The sequence below is a fragment of the Carassius auratus genome, linkage group LG44F (assembly GCF_003368295.1).
Source record: "Carassius auratus strain Wakin linkage group LG44F, ASM336829v1, whole genome shotgun sequence".
Lineage (NCBI taxonomy): Eukaryota > Metazoa > Chordata > Actinopteri > Cypriniformes > Cyprinidae > Carassius > Carassius auratus.
The window spans coordinates 5,061,625-5,082,562 of record NC_039298.1 but is presented as its reverse complement, the minus strand read 5'-3'; the positions used below and the strand labels follow the sequence as shown (position 1 = coordinate 5,082,562).

General features: G+C 36.9%; 3 protein-coding genes across 10 annotated transcripts in view; 1 reads left to right on the top strand and 2 right to left on the bottom strand.

The window, feature by feature from the left end:
* The window catches only part of LOC113068379 (rho guanine nucleotide exchange factor 10-like protein), a 42,590-nt gene extending 31,659 nt beyond the window's left edge, over positions 1–10,931 (bottom strand). For 3 of the 6 annotated variants that reach the window (XM_026241121.1, XM_026241119.1, XM_026241120.1), the window contains exons 1-5: positions 10,593–10,930; positions 8,875–8,940; positions 761–1,087; positions 542–569; positions 132–205 (exon numbers count right to left, since the gene is read on the bottom strand). In XM_026241121.1, coding sequence (XP_026096906.1) covers positions 132–205; positions 542–569; positions 761–1,087; positions 8,875–8,911 — 466 coding nt within the window. In that variant the 5' untranslated portion in view covers positions 8,912–8,940; positions 10,593–10,930. Of the gene's footprint in view, positions 1–131; positions 206–541; positions 570–760; positions 1,088–8,874; positions 8,941–9,061; positions 9,423–10,588 lie in introns of those variants that run through there. The other 3 variants (XM_026241117.1, XM_026241116.1, XM_026241118.1) reach the window with 3 other exon arrangements.
* Positions 10,932–11,999: 1,068 nt separating this feature from the next.
* On the top strand, positions 12,000–18,808 carry LOC113068377 (protein RCC2 homolog). Of its 3 annotated transcripts, none has more exons than XM_026241112.1 (13): positions 12,000–12,156; positions 13,144–13,358; positions 13,758–13,851; positions 14,823–14,966; positions 15,664–15,795; positions 15,897–15,985; positions 16,071–16,185; positions 16,274–16,440; positions 16,518–16,698; positions 16,775–16,880; positions 16,976–17,048; positions 17,384–17,461; positions 17,531–18,808. In XM_026241112.1, the coding sequence occupies exons 2-13, from the start codon at positions 13,155–13,157 to the stop codon at positions 17,633–17,635; spliced, it is 1,488 nt and encodes a 495-aa protein (XP_026096897.1). In that variant the 5' UTR covers positions 12,000–12,156; positions 13,144–13,154; the 3' UTR covers positions 17,636–18,808. The 3 variants fall into 3 exon arrangements, with proteins under 3 accessions (XP_026096897.1, XP_026096898.1, XP_026096899.1); XM_026241113.1 differs by lacking the exon at positions 12,000–12,156 and adding an exon at positions 12,353–12,540; XM_026241114.1 differs by lacking the exon at positions 12,000–12,156 and adding an exon at positions 12,557–12,724.
* A 444-nt stretch (positions 18,809–19,252) lies between these two features.
* On the bottom strand, positions 19,253–20,291 carry LOC113068378 (60S ribosomal protein L22). The gene is made up of 4 exons (XM_026241115.1): positions 20,195–20,291; positions 19,779–19,886; positions 19,538–19,662; positions 19,253–19,445 (listed from the first exon to the last, which is right to left on the bottom strand). The coding sequence occupies exons 1-4, from the start codon at positions 20,204–20,206 to the stop codon at positions 19,301–19,303; spliced, it is 390 nt and encodes a 129-aa protein (XP_026096900.1). The 5' UTR covers positions 20,207–20,291; the 3' UTR covers positions 19,253–19,300.
* Positions 20,292–20,938: the final 647 nt, after the last annotated feature.

The following is a 20,938-nucleotide window of genomic DNA, read 5'->3' as shown; positions in this document are numbered from 1 at the left end:
AACAACAACTGGCATTATTTTAACCGCATTTCAACATTAAATGCCAGTCACAAGCCAGCTTGTGCTTTAAATAGATTAATCTCACTACATTTATGACCACAAACACTAGAGATATTCTTTAAGTATAATACCTTCATAAATGTTATTTCTTTTCCAAAGGTTTGCTTGTTCATCTGCTACTGGAGGCTCTGCCGAGATGGAACTCCTAAAACAAAACACGAATGCAGAAGTATTGAAATATTGCCCCTCCATGTTTATTTTTATCAGTCACTTTGTGCTAATTGTCATATCACATTACCACTAGATGTCACTAGAGCCAGAGTAAATTCTTTAATAACTAATACAGTAAGAAATGTATTAAAAGGTAAATATTCAACACTATTCAGTTAAGACACAGAGATTTATAGTGTCTTTATGAATGACATCCTGTGGGAATACTAAGGATCAGATGTTCAAGTGGAAAATGTTTAAGGCATAACACATAAGGCATAAATCTGTCATAAAATCAGCTGTGTGTATTAACACAAACATACAAACTTACCCATCAGAAGATTGTCTGGCCACCATCTCTGCAGGAAGAACAGAATGTATGGTTCATTTTTAATTTTCCAACAAACAGATCACTGGTTCTTGGGTGCAGGGACAAAATAAGTTACAAAAATGAGTTTTATCCCATGTTTCAAGAATCAGTGAGATTATCTAATATACAATACACATAAAAACAGTCATATTATGTGACTGACACATACTGAAGACTAACCTGGGTATGTTGTACAAGGATGTGTGGGGATATTTTGGTCCTCCAGACCAACAGGGGTCCCTCCGTTTACTGCCTGCTGATTATGGTGTGCCACACGCTTCACAGCTTGACAATAAATTGCATTTGTGGCAGTTCTACCATTAATATTCTCTACATGTTCAGCTTCCACATGAAGAGTTCCTGACTCTTTATTCCCAACCGATTTCTCCATTGTATTCTGCTCGTCTTCGCTGTCATCAAATTCAAACTTTTCTCCAGTTTCCTCATCTTCATCATCCTCTTTTTCCTCCTCTTGGACCTTCTGAGTCACAACAGTGACCATGGACTCTGAAATAACATAAAAAATAATTTTAAATGATAAAAATGGGATAAGAAACATATATTTACATTTTCAGAATAACTGTGAATAGTGCTAGTCTGGCAAAAACTCATCACCACAATGCTTTCTATGCAGTTGCTACCCTAGACACATATACATCAATGCCACATTTGACCACTCCAGAGACTTTGACGCATCCGCCATCTTGGAAAAGTCAAAATGTCGTCACTTACAGTAAAAAACAAGAAGTTTTCCAAGATGCCACAAAATTGCACAGCCTGTACTTGTAAAAATCTGTGAACTATAAAAAGCTGTGGACTGATTGCATGCATGCGTATAATTACGAATGAAGACACACAGTACAACGGAAGTGTTCATGAACCAGCTTTGACCAGTCCAGTATGGCAGACGACTTCTAGCATCTATGTATATATATTTATGGTTGCTACCATTTTCTGGGTGGTTGTTTGAGTGTTGCTAGGTAGGTGATATTTGGGAGTTTTAAGATGGTTATTTGAGTGTTACTAAACCGTTGTGTTCAGAGATTCTGAGCGGTTGTTTGAGTGTTACTATGCAGTTCCTAGAGTGTTCTGAGTAGTTGTTTAAGCATTGCTATGGGACTGACACCGTTCTGTTTGAGTTTGTTGTGATCAGAACATCTTTTAACTCTGGTAGTGTATGATCCTCAATTTTTTGTATATAATGGTCAGTTTTTCATTTTTGACTATTTACAAACTTGTTAAGTGTATAATGCCCCTTTTTTTTTTTTTATCTGTTCAGATTTTAAAAGTGTTGTGTATTCCAGCCTTAAGGTGCTCTGAATGGTTGTTTGAGCAGTGCAAAGGTGTTTTGACATTGCTTTGTGTTTGATATTGAGTTCTGAGTGGTTGTTTTAACGTTGCTATATCATTGCTAAGATGTTCGGAGCAGTTGTTTGAGTGTTGCTTTAGTATTTGATTAAGGTGTCCGGATTTCTGAAATGAAATCCAGACACATTTTCTAGTTCAGTGGTCAAAATATCATTGAAACCTATATGTATAACAATGTATGTATGTTTTTATTTTATTTTTGTTGTGCTTTCCATATATTAATATCATAATTAATAATTACAATGAAGTTTGAGGATCAAACTTACCCTGTTTTATTAATAGGCCTACAATTCACCAAAAATCACACTATGTAAAGTAAATAGTAACTATACATATTAAAGAGATCAAAATAGGATTATAACAAAATTATGACTTTACAAAACACATTAATAATAAAACAACAAATATAAGAACATATGATGAATGAAACCGTATTAAACAAATATTTTGTGACATAAAATTTTCACAAACTGTGAGTATAAAGAAATTACAACTTTTCCAGTGATTTTTTTTCCAAGTTATTTAAGTATTTTATGATTATGCTTATTTTATGCTTATGCTTTTGGAAATTTGGAAATGGAACTTGATTTATCATTATATAATAAATAATTATTTTGCATTTTAGGCTAATTTTGACCACAAAGTATGTGCTTTCTACAAGTGTTAATTGTTCAGTTTATTATTTTTTATATTATTCATATTGGATTTGTGATGGTGAAAGTTTCATGAATGTTTAATACTGTGTGCAAGACAATCCTGCAACCTTATCATGCCTTGTCATAAAGTGCATACAAACAGTATTACTTTAATTTAAAATGTATAGTTAATATGTCACTACCTTGAAACCAATAACTTTTGATAATTGATGATAATAGCGCTCTGCTCTTGCCCATGTTCTTCATGGCTACAGTAGCTCGCAGCACCCTCTGCGTGTGAAAGTAATAACTGTTTTGAACGTGCTGTAAAACAGAGACATTTCCGGGGACAGCTCCAATATGGGACAGGACACCAAAAACTGGTACTGTCCCCATAAAACGAGGATGTCTGGTCACCTACTGTCCAAATGAATGACCAATTGTCAAGTATGCAAATCACAGGCAAATACTGACGAGCTTGAGAGGCAATATAAAAAGCAGTGCATGCGGCAATTACGTCAGAATCTGTTACTTTACTTTTTGCTGAACAACCTAAGAAAATGGCTTATAAACTATTCACAGCTAACAGTTGAGGTTCGCTCATCAGAGGGCAGTGCCTGGATTGCCGCTCCACTGCAGTATTTAGGTGAGTATGACATTTTTCTGCAGATGCCAGATGAGTCCGTCTGCCCTTAATCAGTTGTGGACCTTAAGGACTCTGGTGATGAGCTCATGCCAACTAATTGTCCGCATTCTTCTCATTCTTGCTTTCTGCTCCCAGTAGTAACGCTCTAACAGCGTTTGCATAGTCTTATCATAGATAAAGTGAATTAAAAGCAATATTAGTCAAATACACAGAAACATTTTTATGAGCAACAGAAACAATTTTTATATATACTGCTTAATACAGCATCGTCTGATCAAGAATTCAGCATATTAACATATAAGATAAGAAAAACTGTTATATGCTGTTATCAGTGTTTTTGATAAAAATTACTCAAGATGGTGCGACTACACAGTACACGTTTGGTACCGTTTTTCTCTTGCAGTACTTTGAAGGGACATGTGATCGTAAGGCGGCTATAGCGCCAATCAAAGCTGCTACTGCGACTTCTGCTCTCGCACAGACTGAAGCATCACGTTTTGGGCCATGGCAATGTTGCTACAATAACAGACTGTTGAGTAAAACTCAAAAGATTCAATGACACAATCTTTTAAATATTTCACATAATTTTGAAACTCCAGTGTTTAGTTGATCCTGATAAGCACTCATCTTCACAGTTGTAAACACTATGGCTTTCTTCTTTCATGAGGGGATTTGGCACCACAGCATCTTTGTTTCCAGGTGGAACTTTAAAGAACACGAGACACACATCTCCCAGAAATCCTGTAGAATTCAACCAATCCGATGATGACTTCGACACTCCTGCAGTTTCCACTTTTGTGTCCCATATGCATCAGGCATTTTACAGCTGCTATTTTGTGGTGCTCAAGAGAGATGGATTCTAGATTGTAGATCTCAGGCCCATCAACAGAGTGCTCTGCAAGCGTATGTTGGATATGCTCTAGGAGGAGTGGGCGCCCTCCATGAGACGTTTGTATGCTCTGAAATGGGAAGTGTTTGTGAAATGGTGCTGTGATGTTTGACCCAACTGCTTGCTCTGTGTCGGATGTTCTGCATTTTCTACAGTAGAGGCTGGATAGTGGATGTCTACCATCAAGACTGAAAGTCTATGTGGCTGCTATTGCCTCGTTTGGTTTCCCTCTGAGCAGGCAATCGATCAGTAAGCATGCGCTGGAAGTGAATTTTCTTAAGGGGCGAAGAGATTGCATCTGCCCTGAGTTCCTCCCGGGGACCTAGAGGTGGTGTCAAAGGTCCCGTTCTTCGTGATCCCATGTTTCAAACTTTAGTTAGTGTGTAATGTTGTTGTTAGAGTATAAATAATATCTGTAAAATTCTAAAGCTCAAAGTTCAAAGCCAAGTGAGATATTTCATTTAACAGAATTCGCCTACATCGAACGACCTGTTTGGACTACATCCCTCTACTTCCTGCAGCAGTGACATCACTAGAACCATTTTTGACTAACCTCCGCCCAAAGGAATACACAAAAAGGGGGCTTGGTCTTGTTGCGGAAGAGCTCCGTTTGTCTCCATGTCGTCGAAACGCTGTTATTTTCATCTATACAATCACCTTTGTTTGGCCTTCCCAGGAATGCTGTACTTAGAGATCAATGGTTACAATTTATGTTTAACTTGGTTCCCGAAAATTATAATCCACATGTAAAACTATGTGCAGCACATTTTGCTGAGGACTGCTTCCTCAATCACAATCAGTTTAATGCCTGATTCGCACAAAGATTATTCTTGAAAGATGGAGCAGTCCCCTCTTTGTCTGGAGAAGGCGTTGTTTATGGACCACAAAAGGTAAGTGTATTTTATAATTTAAGTTGGTGCGTTTAACAGTTTCTGTAACTTATTACACAAAGGGCAACGCTGTTTAACGCCGTTAACTAGATGGTAGGGCTGTGCAAAAATCGAATGCGATTTTCATGCACATCTCATCAGTAAAAACGCTCCTGTCATTATAAGTACATCTCCAGCACATGCTCCTGCACACTTGCTTCTCAAAACTACTCCAAAACTAGCCCAATCGCGTTTCCAGAAGGACAGCGTGCTCAAAGCTGCTGTCAAATCACAACACGGGAACCGCTGGCACAATCACAACTCGTTACGTATTTCTGAAGGAGGAACTTTAAAGAACAAGGAAGTCATCAGCCCGTTTTTATGACAGTGAAAACAGCGGTATACAGATAAGTTAATTGTGTGAAAAATACAGTTTTTTTACACGCGAAACATGAACACATGTTATATTGCACACTGTAAACACAATCAAAGCTTAAAAAAACACGAAAAACTTGACCTTTAAGAGCTCTTTCTAAGCCACCATTCAAGTCTTTGGCATCAAGCTGTATCTCAAACTGCACATCTTCTTGTCCTCGCTTTGGCGAAGCGCATAGGGGATTTAAATGCGTTTTCTGTGGACAGCGATTGTATTCTCTTTGGACCCGGTGACTGCAGCATCAGTCTGTTTTTCTATTTTATTTAATGAGCATTGTGTTTATCAGTGTAACCACTAAGCCACAGCTGAAGCCCTAGGACCTGTCTGCTATGGACTTACAGCAGTGAAACATTCTGAATCAGCATGCATAATGCAATTTCACATAAAAGCATAAACAAAGCAAAAAAAAAAACATTAGGTCTTTATGATTCAGTGTACATTATGTGTCTAAGCAGCTACAAAGAAGAGGTTCAAAATTATGTTTTGACCATTCCATGGGAGACAAGATCCTTGTGAGTCATCAGAATTGTTTAGAAAAACACCCAAAACTCACAGGCTAAAAGTCAAAACGCCCTTCCTCTGATAACACATACCACAAACACATGAACAGACGGACAAAATAATAGATGAAAACAATCTGTTACATTAACCAAAATTAGGAGCGTGAGTGAGTTGTTAACTGAATCTAAAAGTAATAAATTGTTGACAGCATAAAACTTTTGTAAGTATAACTACAGAGTCAAGTTAAGCAGCAAAGCATGACATCACTTTTTGGCAAATGCAGACCAGTTGCTGGAACGTTACAATTCGCAAAGAACCCAAAGCACAGGGATAGAGATTACAGACTCTTCTGCATTGGACGGAGAAAAACAGATCATCTGATGGGCAAGATTACACATGTGACCATATGGTCTCTTTAGAGAATACTAAACTGAAAGTACTTCATACTAGTAATTGTTTTCACTTATTCTAAGAAAGTGGGTTGAGAAAACCAGCAACGAAGGACAATTTTCTATGCTCACATTTCTATGTTTGAAATTTCTCTAATTTAAGTTTCCTCCAATTTTTCCATGGTGCACATTTACTTTATAAAATACCACAAATCAGTTACTTGAGTCAATATAAGATCAGATGACTTGAAAATGGCTCTAAAGGTCAGCAATCATGCAGTGCTCAGGCGCTCTATTCCCTTCAACAATCACTAAAGCAACAAAACAACATTTACCATGGCTCTTGTCTTTATACCCTGCACTCCAGCAAACGTATGAAAACATCTTAGACCCGGCCAGGTGGATTTTGGGAGAAATTGCAAATTTAAGTGATTGTCTTATGGAAGCAGTCTCCATGGCTGCAGAATAGTTGTGTGTCAAGAGCAGTTGGCATATGGTAGAAGAATTGCTCTGCTGCAGAATATGGTCAGTTACCTTGAGCACTGCTGAGCCCTCAAGCAGTTTCACAAGCTCTCTGGAGATTAAGAGGGTAAAGCTGTATTCCCACAACTGGGTAACTATTTCAAAGTTTTACACACTGTACTGTTCTGTAGTAAACCAGAGCAGGTGATGTGCACAGGTCATTAACAGCTCATACGCTGTCATTATGGGTTCTCTTTTTTTGAAAAGTGCACACCCTAATGTGTCATGCACAGCTACAGCTTGTTTGGGCCTTGTTTATACCAGAGAGTGTAGTGAACAGTGATGTAACATGACGCACATCCTCAAACATCTTGGCAGGAATGGCAAATCATGACTTAAAGGTGCTGTAGGGAACTTTTGTAAAAAAAAATATTTGTACATATTTATTAAACCTGCCATTATGTCCTGACAGTAGAATATGAGACAGATAATCTGTGAAAAAATCAAGCTCCTCTGGCTCCTCCCAGTGGTCCTATTGCCATTTGCAGAAACTCCATCGCTCCCGGTAAAAAACAACCAATCAGAGCTACGGTCCGTAACTTTGTTTGTGTTCAAAATGTAGAAAAATGTATATAATAAGCGAGTACACCATGAATCCATTTTCCAAACCGTGTTTTTGGCTTGTCCTGAATCACTAGGGTGCACCTATAATAAGTGTTTATATTCGGACTATTTAAGATTGCTTCGGGGATACCGCGGCGGAGTAACCCAGTACCTTTGTGATTCTTCATAGACATAAACAGAGAGAAGTAGCTCCGGCTGCGATGTTCTTCCGCAAGACGCAAGCAGTTCTGTTTATTAACCGCTAGAGCGACAAAAGTTCCCTAGTACACATTTAAACCCACTGGGCTTGGAAGATTTGAATTTGAATCATAATATGTGGGTTAATGATGTATAAGAGTGTTCACAATGTTGATTTGATTAACAACTGAAGAGTGTCCTCATGTTGATTTCATTAACAACTGTTAATTAATAAAAGTTGTAAAAAAAAGTTTAATTAACAAAAAAAAAAATACAAATTAAGGTGGTGTCAATCATAATGTTCAAATGAAAAAAAAAAATAGTAAAATGTATTTTAAAAAATATTATAAATTATTAATTCATAAATATCTTCTTTTTTTTTTTACATTTTTGGGGATTCACACCCCATGACATTTTACTAACTGAACTAACCTTATCTTACTATAAAAAGGTCAAATGATTTCATATTTTAAGAGACATTAACAGTAGCACAAAGTAGAAAAAAATTATTGATTAAAAATTAGTGATTGATTATTGTCCAGCAGTGTATTTGATTTCTTACAGCTAATTAAAAGTAATAAAAAAAGAAAATAATTTCTTGTAAAAAATAAAAAAATATAATAATTATGATAATACATAGGCTACATTAATAAAATGATTGTATTTGACATTTCTGTCACTTCTGAAATGATGGCTACGCCCCTGGTGTGACAAAATGTTATTCTCTTAAAGCTCTTTTTTTTAAATCTTGGATTACATACATTTTTACGCATGTCGCATCATTAAACTATAATTTAACAATGGACTTTTATTTTCTAACCTATGGTTCTCTAACCATAAAGGCTGCTGTAATTTGCCCCCTGACTAAGCATTTAAAGAAATAAGGGGAAACATTTAAATAATCCTGTGAATGCACTTAAATAATGAAGAATTAAATCGTAATAATCGAATCGAATCGAATTTAATTGTGAATCGGATTGAATTGAATCGTTCTAAATTTGCAAAAAACTTTCTTGAATTGAATCAAAAACATATGAATCATGAATCGAATTGAATCACTGCCTTCCCAAAAATTCACAGCCCTAATACATTATTAAAACAAACTAAAATGAAAATGAAACCTAAATATTACAAAATAAACTCATTCTAAATATGAATAAATGCTACAATAGTATATAAAAAAATTTAAATAATTTGGTCTGCATGGGTCCTCTCTGTTTTAATTCATCAGTCTATGTTAATTACATTTTAAATATTTAATACAACCAGAAAAACAATAATAAGCAGCATTTACTAACCTTTTTCAGGAGGGTTCGGAGACTGTGGAGATGCCATGACGTTAATAATCAGTCATGTCTGCACTCCTGTAAAAGAGATCAACTTTGTCAACACACATACTCTAAAATGTTAAATTCAATGTCCCTAAACACAGGATGTTCTAGTGAAACATAATGACTTTAAACTGTAATGAAACTAACACCACACCTCTGGATATCAGTGAAATATGACTTTTGCTGTAATTAGAGTTTTTCTTATGTTTTTCATGGACATCACAGGTTACTAAAGGAGACTGGGTGAAAATGTGTTAAATTCTTCAACAGTGTGTGGCAAATCCAGGCTTGCCTTACCAGCTGAAGCCTTGCACAATATCTCCTCCTATACATTTACTGGGAGAGACTCTCAGTCTGTGTCAGAAGAACAACACAACTCAGCCGAGAGGCATGACCAGAGGACAATACAGTAAAATATGCTGATGAAGAAACTTCAGGACTGGTTTGGTTACATCAATCAGTTCCAGTATTTTTAATAAAATTTGACAGCATTTTGTAAACCACTTTAGATCTCTGCACTCCAATAAAGTGTGGCACTAATAATGACAAGTTTGATTCCTAGGAAATTAATACTGACATTAAATGCCATATAATTTTTTTCAGCTAAAAGTGACTGTCAGTCTTGTTTCTTGATAATCCCAGAGCTGTGGGTCAATGTGCTTAAATTATTCACTAGAAGGAAGGGTATAGTGGCAAGACCAGGTTGAAGCCAGTGAATAGACAAAGGCAAATAGCATCTTTCCCACTTTGACAGATCCAGCATGGTTGAGACTAAAGCACATGGTAAGACCTGCAGGCCCAATGAATGGCCCAGTAACTCCTTTCAAATAAATAACACAGGCATCACCTTGGACACAGGCACAAATAGAGGAAGGCATCTGGACCACACATATTAACTTTCCATGGCCGTTGTTTTCGCAGAGTTTTTACAATGATGTCCTTCAGCGCTTCCTGGAGTTGCTATGTAAATTTACAGTTAATCAATGCATTAGACAGCAGATCTGATAATGTAAAGGAAGACTATCTTTTCTGATAAAACACTGTAGCCTTGAGGTTAAAAAATGACCAACAGCAATGGTTTGATTCAAAATGGTCATCCCATGTGAGTGAGCTCATATTAAAACACTGGGAGGTAAGGCTGAAGGACAGACCATGAATCTGCTCTTAGATTAGCTTTAGCACTGAACTGATATATACATGTCAGATTATCTTTTAAATGTCACACATATACCATAGAAAAAGATGAAATACAGCATTGTTTCATTGTCATTGTCTACCAGGCAATACAGTCTGTTTATCTCCATCTGTTTGTCAATCATGACAACAACAAAAAAATGTCAAAAATTTTGTTTTTGTTTAGAGGCAAAAAGTTAATTATTATAAATCATATTAGTATCAAATAATTAGCTTACTGTCTTCATATCACAAGAGAATAAAACTATTTCCCTCTAAGGGAATTTACAGTATGTTATTTCTTATGAAGCAACATCAGTAAATAAATCAGATGGCATAATGTGGTCAGATTATTACACACAATTATTTTTTTCATCTGATTTTTTTATCTACATTTCCATCACTCACTTCCCCCTCAGTGAGGTTATGTTGCACTGTCAGATTTCATATGAAAAACAATATAAGCACTAGAATTTTAGCTCTCTTCTTTTCCCAAAGAAAGACTTACTTACAAGCCTGGCTTTACGTCCCTTAAATGTCACCCCTCTGATATTGTCCTTATTGATCACAAGCTATCAATACAAATCCATTGTCATTTCTGCTCCCATCTTTGCGCAGTGCAGCCATCTGTGAGTCTACAACTGATGACACCACTGCATCTTCCTCAGAAAGCACAGCAATTTTGAAGGGCTGATTGCAAATGTTTCTTTTAGTGAAGGAACAAGTTCTGAGACTCCCAGTCCATTAACTGACACGGCTTCTCCCACTGAATATGAAAACTCTTCTCCTTCTATTCTTTTCCCTCAGTCCCTCCCTTTTCCTTTCTTTTCACTCACTCCTTCCCCCTGCTGTACATCAGGAGAGAGCCTCCCTGCATTATGCAAATGTTCAAAGAAACGCCAAGCCAATGGCAGATCATCAAGCCTCCAATCCCACCAATTACAGAACAGCAACTTTTATTTCAATAGATCCATGCCATGTTGCTGCTGGGGGAGACCCAGCATTGACAGAAGGAGAAAAGGAGGCATTCTTTCTGTGTCAACAAGCAAGATTAAAGCATATTTAATTAAATGTAAAGGGAGAAGACATAATTATGTGTAATGTTAAAGGGAAATAAAAGGGACCAATAAAATACAATAAAAAATAAAGGTAATTAAAATTATGCTACTTAATAGCTCACATTTTCCCCATCGTTCAAGGTTTTGTTCAGTCATATTTTAGCATTATATGAAAACTGTCCCTGACTATTAGAATAAAACAGGTTGGTCTTGTCTTGAAGAACTTGATTTAAATGCCCAACCCCTTCACACATAAACTATGTTCAAATGCACCATACTGTGTTTCCTAACATGCAACATGGTTCAAAAGAGTAACAATAATAGGCTATCTACCGGTAAAATAACAACCAACAGTTAGCTTTTAAACAAGTACACATATTTGATGGAATTTTATCCACATTTAATGTGCATATGTATCTTAATCAGGAACAGTGAATGCCTCTTACTGATTTTCTTCTCATTAACATGCAACAGTTTTATATTACAAATTACTTTCTATTCCAGTTGCATAACCATTTATTATTATTATTATTGTCATATGGGATGTGTTTATCTGGGCCTCAGTAATTATCACACATACCATACGTACACACTCCTTCTACAGAATTCCCTTTACTCTTTCATTTAAACGGATACAAGAATGCAAGCAATGCAAGAATAACAGAAGCTAAACTCGGAAGTAGAAATAGGTGCATATTATTTTCAGGCCATAAAAAAATTATACGATGAAAAAATGTGTCAGTATTTAAGTCCTCCGCGGTAAAAACAGTTGTTTCTGATGTATAGTAGTCTACGTCCTCCAACTCAGTAGAGGGCACTACACAGTCTAGTCAACGGGACTCAAAATGTGTAGTTCGCTCAGCGCTGCATCCCATCCTCATGTTATTGTTTTGTGGACTACACGCTCACTGCCATGAAAGTTACACGAGTGTTTTAATTGTACCTCTGAACCTAAACTAACATAGTAAAAAACGAAGAAAATAGACCTCGAGCTCAACACTTTCATTCCAAGTAACAGGTAACATTACACTTAACGTTACATTTTTAAAAATGAGCGAAACTTTTCTGTGCACCTCTACACGAATGACTTTAATGTGCATTTCTTTCGAGATTTTATACTACAAACTCGTTGAAATCTGCAGCCAGATGAGTGCGATATATCCAGTCCCGAGTGTGCGCTGCACCCACGTGGTTTGAGCGCGAGGCTGCAAGTCTTTTGTTCCGAATCAATCAAAAAAACGAGGAAGACGGACAGACAAAAGTAGCGCATCTGAATCAGGAAATCTATTTACATAAATACCGCATCTTCCAGCACAACAGACCAAGCCGTAACGTTTAACGCGTAAATATTCCGTTAACTTAGATATTTGCATTTAAAGTAGACAGGGAAAGTTTTACTCAGGTGAGTTATAATATTCTCGATGTTTATGATTGCGGCTTCGGATGCGAATGCAGTGTAGCATGCTAACACGGCTACGTCTGCATCGTACACATCTGTAAACGTTATGTCTTTCAAATGCACTTTCCCGGGGCATAAGTTGAGAGTTTGGACTATTTTTACGGGACGGGGTAGATAGAACACGTGGGTAAGTGAATAGTTTAGTTATTAGTTTGGTTGAAGTAGAGTAACGTTAGGCTAACCGGTGGCTACATTATAAAACATAACAAAGAAACAAATGAGACTGAGTGAGACAGACGCGTTGCTGCTGATTCTTTTGTTGCAGCGCTGCTAGTGTCTTAGCATAGCAGGAGACTTCAGCTTTCATTACGCTTTATATTTTTAGAAATAGGAAGAAATAATACATTGGCATTACTAATACATCTATCATATGCATGTTTTCTTTTGCTGTGATCTAATTGGTTATTTGATCCAGCAAAGGTTTTGAATCACATTGACCTTTTCTTCATTCGCATGGCATGTTTCGGCTCGTTTGATTCTTCTTTCTGTCAAATTATAGTCGGAACAGTAAACTGTTCGCTTGCTACTTTTTTGTTTTAATTGTAGGATTTTGTACTATGCCACGCAAGAAGGTGACAGATGTGTCTGGGAACGGTGGAATGAAGAGAAAAAGAGGTGGAGGAAAGAAAAAGGACAGGGAGTTTAGCAGTGACGACGAGTTTGATGACTTTGAACAGGAAAACACAAAGAAATCTGGGAAACCAGCAGCTAAAGCCGGTCAGCAGCCGGTCACTGTGGCTGATGATGTGAAGGAGAAGATTGTAAGGCTCTTATTGCTTCTTTGTGTCTGTAAACTCTGTGTACATATACAGACACATGCACACACATATTTTAATAAGTGCAGGGGTTTTCAAACCTTATGATGTCAAGGACCCCAAAATATGACTTGGGAGGGATCCCTTGAAAATATAAAAATGGCTGTATATTTAATTATGTATGGAGACTTATTTCCCCTTTTTGAAAAATAGTAAGCATGATATTACAAAGGTATTATTAAGCTGAGACTTTGGTTTTGATAGCTATGAAAGTGTACTTTTTATTTTTCTATTTATTTATTTATCTTTACTTTGATAACCAAGTATGCCCTAGGGGTCTCTGGAGCTCATTTTGAAAACTATTAATGGATTGTTGATGGATTTCTTGCGTTTTCTTTTATGCAGAAACTCGAGGTTCCCAAAGTCAAAGGTCAGTTGCTCATTTTTGGAGCCACCAACTGGGACCTGATTGGCAGAAAAGAAGTGCCAAAACAGCAAGGTATGGTCATGCGTGAGCCAGAGAAATCTGGGTTACAGTATAGTACTTAAAGGCCTTAGGAGAGTACTCCTGCCTGAGTGAGTCACCTGTGTTAATCTGTTAATGGGACATGGTGAAACCAGACTTTAATTTGCACTTTGGATTTCTCTTGAAGATTAAGCACTGTTTCTGATATTGGACAGACCATCTGTGAAGAGCACCTGGCAGTTTAAGATTGATTGGTGGCTGCTGGCATAGGCAAGACAGACCTTACAGTGCTGTTTTATGAAAGCAAATATCAAAACAAAATGATGATAAATATATCAGCTAGATATATGAGCTCAACAAAATGTAAAAAATTTTTTACAACCCTCTACGGATACCTTTGCAATTGGATCGCCATTGGCCATTTTTTTATTTTTACTCGTCAGACTTTCTATTTTAATGTTTTCAAATATGATTTATTCCTGTGATTACGGACTAGCAAGATCCTTCAGAAATCATTCTAAAATGCCATAAAATGTGTTATGTGCTCAAGAAACATGTCTTAATATCAAATTTAAAAAACATTGTGCTGCTAATATTTTTGTGGAATCTGATATATATTTTCAGGATTCCTCAGTCAACGGAAAGTTCTAAAGAACAGCATTTATTTGATGCAGGCATTTTTTGTAATCAATTTTTTGTTTATCAATTTAATTCATCCTTGCTGAACAAAACATTATTAATAATAATAATAATAAACTTTTAATTTTTAGTACACGACAACTGTACTGCAGTGAATTTACACTTCTATGGGAGTTAAATAAGATTTAAGTTGCAAAAACTAATAACAATCATATTTTGAACTTCAGAGAAGGTAAATTTTGAGCTGCACCACCAGCATCTCGGCCAGGTGCAAAAATCAACTTCACACTCAAAATAAGAAAGAGGAAGTGTGTGGGTTGCAATCATTTATAGAATTTTCAATTTTGATATACTTTTATTTGCAGCTGCTTACAGGAACCTTGGGCAGAATCTGTGGGGGCCCCATCGCTATGGATTTCTCAATGATGTCCAGGTTAGCTGTGTGGTGTCTGGACCCTGTGCATCCCACAGTCTCATCATCACCACAGAGGGCAAACTCTGGAGCTGGGGTAGGTTTTTACACAAGAACAGTCTTTCCTGGTTTATTCAGGATTTTCACCTGGCCTCCATAAACGCAACATCATGAGTAACTTAAAACACTGGTAACTGATTGACACCAAAAAAAAAAAAAAACTTAACCTTAGAAAATTTAGAGAATAGAATTGAAATCTGAATCTTTTTTTTTTTTTTAATGAAGGTGTTTGATGAGTAAGTGTAAAATAATAATATAAAATATTTTTTTGTGTGTGCAATAAGTCTCTTATGCTTACCAAGTCTGCATCGGTTGATAGAGTAAAAATAATATTTTGAAATATTACAATTTAAAATATTTTTATTATAATATATTGTAAAGTGTAATTTGTTTCCTATGATAGAAAAAAATCTAATCAGAATTTTTGTGGAAACAATAATCCCCAATATTTTTGATGACTAGAAAGTTCAAAAACTGCAGTATTTGTTTGAGAAAGAGAGAGAGAGAGAGAGATAGGATTTCTATATATAATGTGTTTGTATAAGTAATATGGTATGTCATTTGCTGTTTAAACAGTATTTATAACTTTATAAGTATTTAAAAAAAAATTATAAATAAATCTTGTGTAGATAATTTCCTACATAATAACAGTTGGTCACTAAATTGTTATAAGATCCAGCCATCTTCATAAAAGAAAACAACTTTAAGTTAAGATATTATTTTCTGCCTCTCAGGTCGTAATGAAAAAGGGCAGTTGGGTCATGGAGACACTAAACGATTGGAGGCTCCAAAGCTAGTTGAAGGCCTGGGGGAGGAGGTTATTGTAGCAGCTGCTTGTGGTAGAAACCACACCATGGCTTTAACAGGTATGCAATCCTCTGCTAAATGCGATTTGTGTGTCGTATAAATGCCATAATTATAATAGTTGCAAACTGCGAATGTGGTGTTCTTATGCTTTGTCTCACAGAAAATGGTATTGTTTACTCCTTTGGAGAAAACAAACTGGGGCAGCTGGGTCAGGGGAATCAGACAGATGCTGTGCTCAGCCCAGCTACAGTAAGCCTCTCCCTTACTCACTTAATAGAACATGTCCTTTCTGTGTTGAATGCTCCACAAAACATCTGCATTGATTTAACTACAGATCCAGTACAACGGGCAGCCGATAGTCAAAGTGGCCTGTGGTGCAGAGTTCACTATGATTGTGGATTGCAAGGGGAACATTTATTCTTTTGGTTGCCCAGAATACGGCCAGCTAGGTAAGTAAAACTGTAGTCCAGTGGGACTTAACTGAAATACAGTTATCAAATGCATCGATTTAGATTATTTACTCTTTGTATATAAAAGGGCATAACTCAGACGGAAAGTTCATCGCTCGTGCCCAGCGCATTGAGTTTGACTGTGAGCTGATCCCTAGACGGGTGGCCATTTTCATTGAGAAGACCAAGGATGGCCAGGTGCTTCCTGTGCCCAACGTTGTGGCTCGGGATGTAGCATGTGGGGCCAATCATACGGTGTGTAGCAAGTTTGTGGATTGTGTGGTGTAAGTCAGATGTGAATGAATTAAGATTTATTTGTTGCTTCCTCACAGCTGGTGCTGGATTCCCAAAAGCGTGTGTTTTCGTGGGGATTTGGGGGATACGGACGACTAGGCCACACAGAGCAGAAAGATGAAATGGTCCCACGGTTAGTCAAGCTCTTTGACTTCCCTGGCCGTGGAGCAACTCAAATATACTGTGGCTACCAGTGTTCTTTTGCTGTTAATGAAACAGGTAAGCATGTAATTCCTCCCTGGGAAAAAAAAACCCAACCTAATGTTGGTGGTTAATGCTGCTTATTTTTCCTCAGGTGGTCTGTTTTTCTGGGGAGTGACAAACACGTCTCGTGAGTCCACCATGTACCCCAAAGCTGTGCAGGATCTGTGCGGATGGAAAATTCGCAGTCTGGCCTGTGGGTAAGTAAAGGCAGAGGACTCTAAAAATGTGTTTTATAAAACATTTCGGAATGTTTGCAGAATGTTGATTAGATGTTGTCTATAACTCCTCTCAGGAAGAGCAGTATTATCATAGCAGCTGATGATAGCACCATTAGCTGGGGACCATCGCCCACATTTGGAGAGCTGGTACGTTTATCTGTCTTCTTTTGAGGCCTTTTTAGAAATGCAATTTAATCTTCATCCTCCTCTTCCTCGTCCCGGTTGAACTGGAAGTAGCGAAGCTCATAGTTTTCTTTTAGACTTAATGAATTCCAAAGGATCAAGTGAGACTGGAGTAATAACTGCTGAAAATCAAGCTTTTCTATCAAAGGAATGAATTCCATTTTAAAATCTATTAAAATAAACAGTTATTTTAAAAGTGTAATAATATTTCACAATATTCATTCATAAGAAATGTCCACCCATACGTCTTTAAATAGTGTAAGATGGCAAGTTTCTCATATTTAAATTTGGCATTTTAGGGCTACGGGGACAATAAACCCAAGTCATCCACCACTGCTCAAGAGGTTAAAACTCTGGAGGGTGTGTACTCCGAACAGGTGAGTTCTGCTGTCAGAAACGTGACTCTCATCCTCGCAGAATTGCAACTGAAAACTATGTGATTTCAGGTGGTCATGGGCTATTCGCACTCCCTGGTTATTGCTCGGCAAGACACGGAGCAGGAGAAGGAAAAGCTCAAGAAGCTTCCCGAATACAACCCGCGCACTCTCTGATTGGACACCATTCAGATTTTCTCTAGGGGCTTTTTTTAACAGAATGCCTCTGTTCACTAGGTCACCTGTGTAATCACAGTTTGGTTGGGATGGGATTGTTAATTTTTCTTTATTTTTGGACCTCATATTACATCTTTGATAAACAAGCCACATGTTGGATAAAAGTATTAAAGAAGTTGCATTAACTGAGCTGTCCAGGCTCGGGCGTTTGAGAATGGTTATTGTGGCATCACACACCTAATATAATTCCACAATAGAGCCAGCAACTACTCGGAGCACTCGGATTCCACTGGATCCATCCCCTTTACTTCTACATTCCTTATGGAAGTATATCACAGATTGTTTTGTTGATTGTTTTTCCGTAACGATGACTGGGAGATCCAAGTCTGCTCTCTTCCAAAAACTGGTGCTAAATCATTCTAAGGCAGACTATCAGTGGGCTAAGGGTTAACTGAAAGACAAACTCGCTCTATTCTTGTGCCTTTTTAAGTGAGATGTTTCAGGCTGAGGATGTTCAGTTAGTCCTATGACAACTCAAGTGTTATGGGGCACTTCATCTTTTAAACATCATTTTCATTACTTCCAACTCCATGTTATCATCACCATACATAAGAACATACTTTTCCTCGAATCAAAAGAATAAATTGTTAATATGTACGGTTTTTTTCCTGTCCATTTTTAGGATACAGACTTTTGTTAATCAGATCAGGGAAGTGTTGTCAACTCCTACAATGCAAATGAGACATCAGCTGTGAGATTTTTATTAAAATCAATTCTCCCTTTTTTAGAAATGTAAATCATTTAATGTTCCTGCCCTTGCTAGTACTGTAAACTACAGAAATGCTGTTCTCGTGTTGATGTTAGCATGTTTTGGAAAAGATGGGCTTGATGTTGAGAAGAGTGTCTTTACAGAGCATCATTTCATGCAATATGTTGAATACTGTGCCATTTCTTTGTGTTCACCTGGGCTTGAACTGTGATTACATTTGTTTCATAATCTGTTTGTCAGTCCATTCAAGAATCCATCCAGTTTGTGGGCTAGCACAAGCTTGTAATCTGTTCATTTGTTAAAGCAGTATATGTCCAGAAACTGGAATTCCTACTTCTATTCTGAATTCTGAAATGTTATTTTTTTTCTTCTTAATATTAAATAAAGGTTCACATAAGTTGGTATATGTTGCTGCAGATTTTTTGTAACCATGCATATGCAGTTTTTTTTTTTTAATCCCTCAATTTAGCAGGACAGTGTGCTGTGTCTTTATTGGCATTAAGTGAAAATTCACCCTATCTATTTTCCAAACGCATGTTATAGGAGTTATGCACAAATTAATTGTTAACATTTCATTTATTTAAAAAAAAGTTTTGACTTTGACAATGTTCAATCAAAGTATCATAACTGGACCTTTCTGTAAAAACAAAACATAAACCTTCCCTTGCAAGCTCATGTCTCCACTTTTAGAGTGCACTGCCAAAATAATTCAAACAACCGATGCATTAAAATCAAATTATTCTGTGTAAAAGTAAAAGTATTTGTGGTGGATAACTATGAATAAATAGGTGTGCGTTTACCTAACATCGAAACGTCAGTGATAAAGAACTATATCTGGATCCATAAAATTTAGTCATACATGAATTTATTTAAATGTAAAAAAAAACTGCAAGAGTTTAATCCTCATCATCTTCTTCTTCCTCATCCTGGTTGATCTGGAAGTAGCGAAGCTCATAGCTTTCTTTAGTGTTAGCCACAACACGCAACCAGTCTCTGAGATTGTTCTTCTTTAAGTATTTCTTTGTGAGGTATTTCAGGTACCTGCAGAATAGATGACGGCGGAATAAAATGTAAAAAGTTGCAGTTAAAAATAAAATTGGCAAAACGAAGTCAAGATATATCAAAACACAAACCTCTTGGAGAAGGGCACCTCAGAAGAAACTGTGATTTTGCTCTTGCTTCTTTCGATGGTGACCACTCCACCTCCCAGGTTTCCAGCTTTACCATTGACTTTAATGCGCTCCTGTAGGAACTGCTCCTGTAACCACACAAGCAAATGACAAGATACAAAATCAGCTGGCTGTTATCTGAACTCTTGAGTATAATAAAGACCGTTTAACACAATAAGGCTTTATAAGGGCTTGATCTACTCACAAAGTTTGCAGCATCCATAATGCCATCTTCAACGGGGTGCGTGCAGTCCAACGTGAACTTCAGGACCTGCTTCTTCTTCTTTCCACCTTTAGAGCTCTGGTGTTTCCTCTGCAATTAAATATATATAAAACATACTTATATAATATATATCGTGTCATTATCTTCAAAATACAATACAAAAAACATAGTAAAAGTGTTACGGAGCTGCGCGCTAGGGCTGAATTAAGCTCCTTGTGAATGTGGATGCACGGGATTCATTCAATGATATATAACGATTGCTTTTCGTACTGGGTTATTACTAAACTTATTTTATGACAGCAATAGTGTTTAATACTCAGTCTCGAATGATATTTGTATTTGATAACGAATGGAAACGTCTGTTATTTTATTCACTAGTTCCGTGTGTTCGCACTTACAACAGGCGCCATAGCGAGAAATTTCGTCGAAAGGAAGAACCACGACTGCGCGAGCGTGAGGTCACAGGCTGAATAATCCAGCGCTGATGTAATCGATGTGCTCGATTTATCTGTTCTTGGAAATAATTTTAATAAAGACGATTTTCCGAATAATAATAGTTATTTAAAAAAGCCACTACGATTTGACCATATAAAATATGACTTAATTGTTCCCAATGGAAAAGAATAATGATTATCTTGTTTAAAAAAAAACTAAAAAAAACTTGTGACCCACACATTAAAGTCATTTCGGGACGAATTTGGAATAATTAGTAGATGAGGAAATGATGACGTAGATTTCACGTTCGGAAGAACTATCCTTTTAAATTCTATATATGAAAAGATCTAATGAACATCGTTTTAGTGACATCATTATTCTGATATGACATGTTAGTTTGCATGTTAGATTAAGAAATATCTACTGTGTGATTTAATTTTAGCTACAAGGGCTCTGCTTTTGACAGACAATGGTATCTGAGTTGTGTTGTGTAATCAGGCCCAGGTTCTGGCCCAAACATATCACCCCTCATCCAGCAGATACAGGAGTGTCAATTTATTTTTGTTTGTTGTTGTTGTTTGTTCCTGAGGTCATGTCCTGCACCTAGGAACCCTCACAGAACCTTCACACGACATTCATTCCACCTGGCCAAAGCACTCGGACAGGAAAAGGTATTAAAATATTCTGTGCAAACTGAATTAAATATG